The sequence below is a fragment of the Pseudophryne corroboree genome, chromosome 5, assembly GCF_028390025.1.
Source record: "Pseudophryne corroboree isolate aPseCor3 chromosome 5, aPseCor3.hap2, whole genome shotgun sequence".
NCBI lineage: Eukaryota > Metazoa > Chordata > Amphibia > Anura > Myobatrachidae > Pseudophryne > Pseudophryne corroboree.
The window spans coordinates 444295040-444306536 of NC_086448.1; the positions used below are offsets into that span (position 1 = coordinate 444295040).

At 42.0% G+C, this 11497-nt stretch overlaps 1 protein-coding gene across 2 annotated transcripts in view; it reads left to right on the forward strand.

Moving 5' to 3' along the window:
* The window catches only part of LOC134927842 (uncharacterized), a 457379-nt gene extending 446173 nt beyond the window's left edge, over positions 1 to 11206 (forward strand). For both annotated transcript variants that reach the window (XM_063922900.1, XM_063922899.1), the window contains exons 13-16: positions 271 to 319; positions 6470 to 6526; positions 7171 to 7605; positions 10006 to 11206. In XM_063922900.1, coding sequence (XP_063778970.1) covers positions 271 to 319; positions 6470 to 6526; positions 7171 to 7605; positions 10006 to 10061 — 597 coding nt within the window. In that variant the 3' untranslated portion in view covers positions 10062 to 11206. The remainder of the gene's footprint in view (positions 1 to 270; positions 320 to 6469; positions 6527 to 7170; positions 7606 to 10005) is intronic.
* Positions 11207 to 11497: the final 291 nt, after the last annotated feature.

The following is an 11497-nucleotide window of genomic DNA, read 5'->3' on the forward strand; positions in this document are numbered from 1 at the left end:
GATCCCCAGACAATATAACATATGTTTTCCATAAATGGGGAACGCACTAAATGTGTCCTATCAACCACATAATGGCACCTACACATGTGGGGGCACTTTCGTTTGAAAGATTAGTCATTAGTCATTATTATCTGGTGATCACCAAACATTTTTTTTAATGACCAGTACAAACATTGGAAAACAGGCTCTGCACAAAGCTAATAAAACCTTATTCAGGAATAATGAGGTTGGTACTGAGTGGTGTTAACCTTGCTGTATTTTTATTTCTAGATGTTGCCTTCAACTGGTAATAAAAACAATAACTACACAACAAACTTAGGTACAGTATGTGACATCTCATATTAAATGTATCCGGTAACGTGCTTTGCTTTACTGTGGTAAAATCTAAAATAATAGAGTTCAGCATTGGTAGACTCCTTATCTCAAGGTATATGTCAGACCACCTTCTAAGCTGTTAGATAAATGATCCTGTCAACACCTCAACATGTGTCTTTGTTTAGGACTAGGTCTATTAACCAGTGACAGGATATAATGTCATGTTTTTACAATAAATAAAAGTACTGTTACAGATGTAGAAAGGTATAATTATGCACACTACTATATGAGCTTGAAAACCCTGCAGAACTATGAGACACACAACACCAGACTTTTTGGTCTTTTTTTTTAGAATTTTGGTCTTCACAGTTAATCCTTCCATGGTTTTATTCAATTATCACTTCATTGTGTTATTGAAGTATCTGCCTGATTTAGTGGTCCCCAGTGGCAGATGTAGTATGTTGAGGAGAGAGATAAAGTACCGACCAATCTGCTCCTAACTGTAATTTTTCAAACACAGGCTGTAACATGGCTTTTGTGTGTTGATTGGTAGTTTATCTCTCCATTTTTTTACTCCAGGACTTAGTACATCCTGGAGTACAACGGCCACATTGTGAAAATTGTAATGATGTCATTCTGAGCTTCGCTTGCTTTAGGTCTGTTTAGAAGTTCATTATTCTCTTAACATACATGGTTGGTAATCACCAATAATTGCAAGACCTGAGATTTGTTCTATTTTAATGACTCTTCTATAGTGTCATCAAGAAGATAGTTCTGTGCCCTACAATTTTACTGAGCGTTTTTCAGAAAGTCTTTTAACATTGATTATCAACTTGTCAATCAAATCCGATCGCTATTGTTCCGTTGCTTTTAAGTGGACAAGTGGAATAGCCTCCCATCAGAGGTGGTAGAGGCTAAGGGGTATATTCAGTTAAAGTCGGATCACTTCCGTCATGTATTTATCGGAATGCAGAGACGTAAGTTCATACCAGATGCCCGGAGGCGAAATACATGGTGGTGTCGCCCCCCCCATGACTCCAGCTTGCAGACATGCCAATGGCCGTTGGTGCATGAGCAGTCAGACAGCTGAGGGGGCAAGGGATGAAGTAATGTTGTCACATTACTTCTCAGTGAGTGCCGGGATGGGCTATGATATCCCAACGACTCACCAGTGGAACATCTGGGTAAATAAAGATTCCAGGATAGGAGTCGGTGTCCAGGATCTGCACTGCAGCTAGGGCTACTGTAAGACATTTTAAGGCCCAGTACAGGTGGCACAGCCAGAGACCCCTAAGTCCAGTCCTGGTACATTAGTACTGGCTGTACCCCCTGATGGTAATCACTGGCTAGTTGGGCTAAACATGTCCCCGGATACTCTGACTACATACATGGTTTGTCTATGCTATACTCTGCACTCCTGTATGCTGCAGCACTGAATCACTATATAAGGCCCAGGAACAGGTCCTACTCTGCACTCCTATATGCAGAGCTGGATTTATACCTCATGGGGCCCAAGGTAAGATACCCATTTGGGACACCCCAAAACCCAAGCCCCTAAGCTAACACCAATACCAGAGCATATGGTGTTGCCCTAAGAAACATACAATGTGACGACAGATAAGAACCACTTCTAGTCTGCCCATGTACATACACTCACTGTGGTTATTTTTTTTATTGGGAGCAATTAACCTACCAGTATATTTTTGGACTGTGGGAGTAAACCGGAGTACCCGAAGAGAACCCACGCAAGCACGGGGAGAATATACAAACTCCACAGATAGGGCCGTGGTTGAAATCGAAACCATTACCTCAGTGCTGTGAGGCAGTAATGTTAACTATTACACCACCAATACTGCCCAGATGGATATATGATTGTGAGCACTGTATTAGTGGAGTAAGGGACCATATATAGTAGTGGGCACAGGGTTAGTGGAGTCAGGGGTATATATGGGAGAGGGCACAGGGATAGTAGAGCCAGGGGTAGATTATGTAATAGGCACTGGAGTAAATATGGCGGCAGATAAAGGGGTAGTGGAGTCAAGGGTATATATGCAGTGGGCACTGGGGTAGATATGGCTTTAGGCACACAGTTAGGGGAGTCGGGTGTATATAGTAGTTGGCACAGTTTTATTGGAGTCACAGGTAGATATGGCAGTGGGCACAAAGGTAGATATGGCAGTGGGTGCAGGGGTAGTAGAGCCAGGGGACAGTGTCCGGAAGGTGAGGAGCATTGTCATGGCCTGTTCTCGGGTTCTCCCTCCCCCACCACAGTTCACAGCCTGACGCACCATACTACGGCAGACTCACTGCAGACTCACTGCTCAGTCTGGGAGCTACCGGGGTGGATGCGGAAAGATGAACCGTGATAAACAGGAGGAACGAAACCTGTGCTCATTCACAGCACTCAGACACACGGCAACATGTACAGTGCGTCCTCGGAGATTGCGGACTGTGCATGCACGAACTGCGGGGTTTTTCTTTTAACAAAAAACAAACCCCTGACAATAATCTGTGTATATAATAACACTGACAGCCTTGTTATGGACGGAACGGATTTTGTGAGGACCTAACACGGCGCCTAGGTTGCCTTGTGGGAAATATGGCTCTACCTGTATACTGCAGCACTGACTCACAGTATAAGGGGGGCAGATCATAATGAGCAGGTCATATTCTGTATACTATACACTGAATCAGTGCTGCAGTATACAGGGTGTAGTTTATGACCTGCTGAGCAGTAGCAGCAACGGCACACATATGCAGTAGGACAAAGTGTCATTACCTCTGCAGGGTGCCGACCTCCTGTTGGGGCAGTGAGCAGGGGCAGGGGGTATCTGCACACCAGGCTCCTCCATCCTTCCGACCTTTTCTTCTATCTGTGTTGGGGTGCATCATGCTGCTGGGACTAGTAGCCTCACACACGTGGTGGATGTGCACAACAGGCAACAGGGGGTCCTCCAAGGGACTTCTGAGCAACGACAGCAAGAGGCTGCAGCAAATCACTTATTTGCTGCAGTCACTGTAGTCGATGCTCAGCAGTCCCCCCACATACCCCCCGTCCACGTTTCTTTCAGTCACTGCTGCTGCTGGTTATCTGAGGCTCTCCTGTACTCCCGTTCACTGTCCTCACAGTGACAGCTGATCCGACCCCCTCTCTGAACGGCAGCACACTGTCTCCCTCCATCTCCTTACCCAGGGTCCCGGAAACGATCAGAGCACTCAGTAGAGCACTGAGTCGCTCTATTACAGCAGAAAGGGCACGGCAGGGGGGACAATGGAGGAGGTGCCCCCTTTAGGGCTGTTAGCCCGGCGGCTACCGACTCCGTTGACTCCGGCAGTTCCGCCCCTGTCGGAATGAATCCGACAACCCATATTCAATCCCATCTAAAATTCGACTTTTTCAAGTCGAATTTAGATGGGACCCAGAGGAGGAGAGGGGGGGGGGGGAACGAGCCGCGGGGGGACAGCCGGCGGGCATACAGGGAGCAGCAGGGTGTCACTCAGCCGCCCGACCTCACGGCAGCTTCAGCCCGGCTTCAGCGGCGTGCTGGAGCCGGGTGTAAGCTGCCGTGAGGTCGGGCGGGTTAGTGACATCCAGCTGCAGCGCTACTGTAGTGCTGATCTCCCTGTATGCCTGTCGGCTGAAACACCTCCCCGTCTCCCTGCGGCTCCCCCCCTTGCCTCTTCTGGGTCCGCATCTCGGTCCGACGATGGTCGAAAAGGGGGTCAAAACCTGTCTGATTTGGCCCCGTTTTCGACATCAACACGTGGATCGGCAGCTACTCCACCGATCCACGTGTTTTTCTACAAGTCTTTTTCGACAAAATTTTGCAAAATATTGAATAGGACGAATCAGGATTCGACCTTAAAAAGTCGTAAACTGACGTCTTTTCGACTTCAATTGAATATACCCCTTAAACTCTTCAGCAATTTAAACATGCTTGGGATAGACATATGAATATCCTTACAAAGAATTAAGGTTCAAAAAGGGTTGAGATTACCTAAAGAATATAAAAGCGGCAGACTAGATGGGCCAAGTGGTTCTTATCTGCCGTCACATTCTATGTTAAATTTGTGTAAAGGCCCGTACACACTGGTCGATGTATCGGCCGTTCTCTTGAACGGCCGATACATCGCGGGACCGTCGGCCAGTGTGCCCAGTTCATGACGTCAGTCCCCCGACGGATCGGGCTGTGTGTATGCACAACACACTGCCCGATCCGTACATAGATATATCTGCAGATCAATTGATCTGCAGATATATCCAATAGTGTGTACCCACCTTAAGGCTGGGTACAGATCTATCTGCAGATGGTGGTTGTTCATACACACTGACCAACTACCACTGCCATCTGCAGATATCTGTTGTTGAGGATATTGGCCAGTTAATCTTTCCTCTGTACAAACTGGCAGCTCGTCATCCTAAAATGTGCCAAATCTTCCTGCAATTTACATAATGAATAAACAATCTAAGAAAGCGCTTAGTTAGAATGTGTCTCAGTTACTGCACCCGATTAATTTATTTTACCCTTCAATATAGACAGTTGCTTTCAAATTATGAGGTGCTGACCCCCAATAAAAATTGTAAAGAAAAAAAAGAAGGAATTGAAAGGTCTGTCCTATAAATATCAGGGTTTTTATTGGATCACAATTAATATCTATCACAAATAGCACAATTTATTATAAAATCACATCGACCAAATAGTACCAAATCCATATAAAACTCTTCTTTAAATATTATGCATACAGCACATAGACGTAATAGAGCAGCAAATAGCTGAACTGGAGCAATCGTTGATGTTAGGTTTTCTTCTTTCAGACACAACTGCATGCATTAGACACAGTATGAATTTGTATAATACAGATATATTGTTATTCTTGTAGGCCAATTGTATCCACTTAACACAGTTCTGAGTTAGATATGCAGGTTAAAATTGTAAGTGCTTCCACAGTTCACATTACTTATATACCGTAGCAGTCTCTGCCCTGATACAAAAAAATCACATAGCCTACAGGTATAATTAGAAAGCTTCTCACCCACTTAGTAGTATTATCATCAACTCTAGACTTATCCAGAGGATCCTAACGTCAGACCTCCATTATTCCTTGTTAATTAATGAAGTCTAAATAACTTGAATCCTCCAGCTTATTTTTCAGATAAGGTGCGTGCACCCATTATACGCAGCTGGTTCGAGCTTACTGAACAGATGTCTCCTGTTCTGGAATTCCCTAACTGCTTTGGCGGGCATCCCCGTCATCAACCCTTTACTGGCATGCACCATTCTCTCCAAGTCAGTCTGTACTCGGTAGCTGCACTCGGCGGCTATAATGAACGTTCCCGTCCCACATTCATTAACTGGCAAGCACCCAGTGTTCGGGTACTAGCAGACCGCCTCCCAGTGCTTCCGTCTACGTCACTCTGCTGAATAGGGGTGTTCCTTGACGCATTCCTCAGCCTCTCACCTACGGCTGTTTCATCACTTATCACTGCTTTATCACTTCTCCAGGCTTAATATATCTTCCCCTAATTGACTTGCTGTTAGGTTCCATTGGTGTCTACTGCAGTGGTTCCCAAACTGTGTGCCGCGGCACCCTGGGGTGCCTCAGGACACTAGCAGGGGTGCCTTGGATTTGTGGTCCAGGACCAATTCAAACTATTTTTGGCCAATGTAATAGGCAAAACCAGCGCTTGTGGCTGCCAATTTATAAAATATGAGGACAAACAGAAGCAAATATTGTCCCGCAACACACTAAAGAAACGAAGGATGACACACAAACATAATTTACTTATTGTTTTCTAAAATTCTCAAAGAATCTTTTGGCCTAGGGGTGCCGTGAAAATATTCTGATACTGTAGGGCGCCATGACTAAAAAAAGTTTGGGAACCACTGGTCTACTGTCATAAGTTGAATGGGAAAATTAAAGATTGTAAAGGTTTCAGATTTCCCGTCTCTAAATTGTTTAATGATTTATCACAACCTCAGGAGGGGCCTCTATATCTAGGTCTTGAGTGGAGGATATTTTTACATTTTTATCTTCTCGTTTTATTATACATAATACAAAAGCAAATATTTGCTCTTTTGAAATGCTTATGATATGTTTTTAAGCAATTAAATTATTATAAATATTAATGTTTGACACTACTTTTACGATCTAGAGAGCACAATAATGAAATCATCGCGGGACATTGAGGAACCATCTACTTCGTCCATGTGTAGGTCAACAAATGTACAATTACTTCATCGGTAACATGTCAAGTTTTCACGTATTATTGAGGAGAAAACAAATGTTGCCTGAAGAGACTTCTCTGAACTGTTTTCACAAAGCAGAAGTTGTATACGTTTGCTTTAGTAACCGTAACTTATTGTCCCCATTACATGTCTCCACTTCTACTGTTTTATGCTGTATAAAGTGTATAATTAGCAAGGGTGTTGTATAGAAAATCTACACTGTCTAGATGAACAGTCATTGGGTTGATACCATATGGCCAACATGGATAGTAAATCAAGCAAAAGTGGAAAAACTTGATAATTACCTCAAAAAACTTGTGTTGACCATTTGTGTGTCGACTACTGTCATGTCAACATTTTGACAATGTCGACCTAATGTCAACCATATGGGATCACCCTAGTCTGTCATGGGATCAACACACTGACGACCTATACATTGGAACCCTTAGCAAGAACTTATGCTGATGTTCATAATATTTCCCATCCAGTACAAGAATTCATAGCATAATACAAATGCAACTTCAAGAAGGGAATGAGCAATGGGAGGGACATACTATAGTTGGAGATTGAGATTTGGGGATACAAAATGTCATTGATTATGCCTTTACCAGTGTCTCTTCTATTACAGACCAGTACACTGCAGAATATACACATCGGCAGTTCACTGGACACGAGTCACAAATTCCTGATACATCCGGCTACGACCAGGTCCACGTGGAACAGAACGCAGAGCGCAGAGGTCATGTCTTTCACAGTAGCGTCAATGACCACTTTTCAAACATTGAAGCTACCTCTGAAAGTCAGCCTTCTGCGGCACCGATTGTCTCTTACGCAAAGGAATTTATCAATACAGATGAGACTAACGCAATCGTTCCTGATCAGTCATCGTCCCATACCAGCAGTTCATGTGAGCAGTCTTCTGAAATGTCATCATCAAGACATTCAGTGGGCAAAACCTCCAAAGCTCTGAGCCCTGACATTCTGCTGCTACTTAAAGGAAAAGATGCAAGTACTGTCACAAACATCCTCAGGACCCTGTCTCCTTTTTATCCAGCTCTTCAGGGTAAGTAGGAATATATTTAGTATACAAAGGATACTTTTGCATGTATGTATTACCTTATCTTCCACATTAATTTTGGAGAAAGCCCACATTTGCACACTCTTACAGATCTACAGTGCATCCGGAAAGTATTCTTAGCACTTCACTTTTTCCACATTTTGTTATGTTACAGCCTTATTCCAAAATGGAATACATTCATTTTTCCCATCAAAATTCTACACACAGTACCCCATAATGACATTGTGAAATAAGTGTGAGGGTTTTTTGTGATTTTTTTCAAATTTATTAAAAATAAAAAACAATGATTTTTTTATTTTGAATAAATTTGCAAAAATCTCAAGAAAACTTTTTCACGTTGTCATTTATTGTGTGTAAAATTTTGAGGGGGAAAATTAATTTATTCCATTTTGGAATAAGGCTGTACAGGTAACATAACAAAATGTGGAGAAAGTGAAGCGCCGTGAATACTTTCCGGATGCACTGTATATGTACATAGTAGGGCATGCTAACGTGTAGTTCCAAGCCACTTGAAGTGTGGTCAACCGCTGATGTATACTGTTGCAGGAGTGATAACAACATGCCATTTGTAATTCCCCAAGTGAATACACTCACCTGTGAACAAGTATTGTAGGTGGCCACCTATTGCATCCCCCTTTATGTTACTTCCCCCCCTCTGTAAGATGGCATGTGACAGTGTGTATTGTCCTACCCCACATGCGAGTACATATACCTGGGCCCAAGTATTGCTGTCATGTGCGAGTATAAAGATAATATGGCCCCGTACTTATAAAATATCCTTTCTCTGAAATTCATGTAGTCATCAGTAGTATATCTAACCTGATGTAATAAGTACATATGGGACATGTACTCCCCGCAGTAGCCAGTCCTTGATCTAGCAGTTCCTATGAATACGGGCCCTTCTCTTCGGCATACGGTCCTTAGATCAACACAGCTTAGGTCGGCCACTGAAGGTCTACATGGACATTAGGTCGACGTGCTAGGTCGACATGTTAGAAGGTCGACATGAGTTTTTAAAATTTTATTTTCTGGACTTTTTCATACTTTATGATCCACGTGGACTAAAATTGAGAACGGTAACCTGTGCGAGCCATGCGAGGGAACACGGTGCACTAATTGGGGTTCCCCGTGACTTTACGAAGAAAACCACACCAAAGAAAGTTAAAAAAACTCATGTCAACCTTTTTTTACCGGTCGACCTAGTACATGTCGACCTTCAGTATTCGACCTAATGACTGTCTACCTAAGTTGTGTCGACCCAACAACCCATACCCCTTTTCTTCCTACCCGTTAAAAGATTGCAGGATGCTCATTGTAGCGACCACACAGGCAGCAAGAGCTTGTTCACGTTACATTCTCACAGATCAAATAACCAGGGTGGAAACCACAGTATTGTATAGTGCAGCAGCTTGTATAACTCGTGTTACACTATGGAACAGCAATTCTGTAATGGCAAATATTGTACTTCCCCTTCCAGTACTGCCCATTATTATAATGTATTAGCGTTTTCCAGCCTGATAGCAGAATGATCTGACTGTGTACGGAGATACTAATCTCTTCAACACAATTTAGAATCGTTAGGATCGTTTAAAATAAAATGACTGGGTATTGCTGTATATTGGCAGTTCTTGGGCTTGTTTTGGACGGTCAGAATGGATCTTCTCGTTACAATAGCTTTGCAAATCTTAAGTGATGATCACAAAGTGTGGTTTATTATCAGTACATCACTCTGCAGTCTGCATCTTACTGTAGTGTCATACAGGAATAACATTGCATATCTTCAGTCAGTGACAATGGAGGATATGTGATCTGCCACCACCCATTTATACTGCATTCATATAGATAAGGTCTTCAGTTTATAAATGTCTTTAGAAGGCTGTCTTGAGAGAGATCCAGAACTACTAATCAAACACCCAAATAAAAGAGGATCCAGGATACTACTGTATGTCAATGTTCAAAATGTTGACATTACATTGTCAACATGGTGGTTATGTCAACAGTAAACATGCCGACAATAATGAAATGTTGTCAATGTGCTTGTATGGTGAGTCTATCACGAATGCTAGGGACACAACATGACGACTGGTGCCTTGATGACTGCATACCACTAGCGGTATTTTATTGGGTGTTATTATTTAGGATATGCTTCAAAGGATATATAATAAAACTTTTGTTTCTGTCATTTTTGATAACTCATTTGATCAGGCATGTTTATTGTGGTCTAGATAATGTGATAGGTGAGTGCTGTCACAGGCTTGAATACTATTCTCCATCACTTTCTGCAAATGATCATCATCATTTGCTGATTTTCTTCTTTGTGGAATCTACAACTATGCCGTAACAAACTAGTGTTTCACTGATCATTTATTTTTTCTATCTTTACAGATGTGAACCTTGAGATTCTTGGCCAGGTGCTCGTTAACACTGGGGTGCTAGACTAAGATCCTGCAGCTCTTATTAAGATGAAGTAATTAGGATGTGGAGGATGCATTGGAAATCCACCTCAATGATGCATGTTCAGAAAAGCTATATCGAATAAATATATATATATATATATATATATATATATTTATATACAGATTGATTGATTAAGGGTGTGCAAAAGCACAAGTCTGCTTATGTCATTATGTTTGTACAGTTTAAATCTGGTGAATGCACCCTCAGTGTTTTTCTGCATACACAGATATTCAGATTTATCCAAGCCTCACTGCAATCCCTCATGGGTCACCAGTTCTTGTAATAAAAAAAACAAAAACTTCAGAACCTCAACGCATTTCAGTACTCTGGTTGAGTGTCTTTCTCAGCAGATACAGGACCCATTTGGCATACTGAGCATCTTTTTCAACAGGTACAGTTATTTACCTGTTGAAAAAGATGTGGAGCGTATCGAAACTTATCCATGGCTGCACGGTTTTTGTTGTTTACAAGAACTGGTGATCTTGTTGCAGGTGTTCTGGCTTGTATGGTCATTCACAACAAAATATTCTGTTACTCCTAAGATGCTATTATTAAAGCTGGACAATCTCCAGAAAAGCTTGACTACTTCTTATATGTTATACGCAGAGATCTTTAAGCAATACTATTTTTTTTTTTTTTATTATTATTGTTCATTTTAAAATCTTACTACATTGCAGCACAGCATCCTGGGACAAACCGAGAATCTTTTTGTTGCAGGTGATCAGAAAACCTGCAACAAATGAAGGCAATTCATTCAGTTGGATCAAATCGATCCCAACTCTTCCTTCAGGTCCTAGATGTTTACGTTCTGGTCAAAAATACCTTGTGAAACAGGTACTCTGTATGTTGAGTCGTACTGTACCTGTTGAAAAATACTTAGCCAGTTTAATGAAAGGTGGCCACGGTTCTGTGGTTTCTTTGACAAGAATTGTTAACTATCCAGGACTTCTGGGAGTGTGGCAAAGCTGGGATCGACTTAACCATTGATTGAAACTTGCTTACATGCCTCATTACTTCACAGTTCTAGTATGAGTCCCATTAGGAAATATAAATGTTAGCTCTCTGTTACTGTACATGCCTTTGTAACCTTAAAATGTGAGTTGATTAATAAAAACATTTATCTCTTTGATATCTACTCTACTAGATTGTTTTTATTGTTACATGCTTGGAATATGGATGAAGGAAGAAAGTGAAAGATTAAAATCTATATTGAAAGGGTACGCGATCTATAGAAATGTAAAAGGTCAATAGTGCCTATGGTCGACGCAAGTTCTTTTCTTAATTTTTTTTTTTACTTTTTCATACTTTACTTTCCACGTGGACTACAGTTGGGAATTGTAACCTGTGTTGAGCGAGACACTTTGCCCGAAGCATGGCGAGCGAAGCAGTACCCTAATTGCGGTTTGCTGTGCTGTGACGG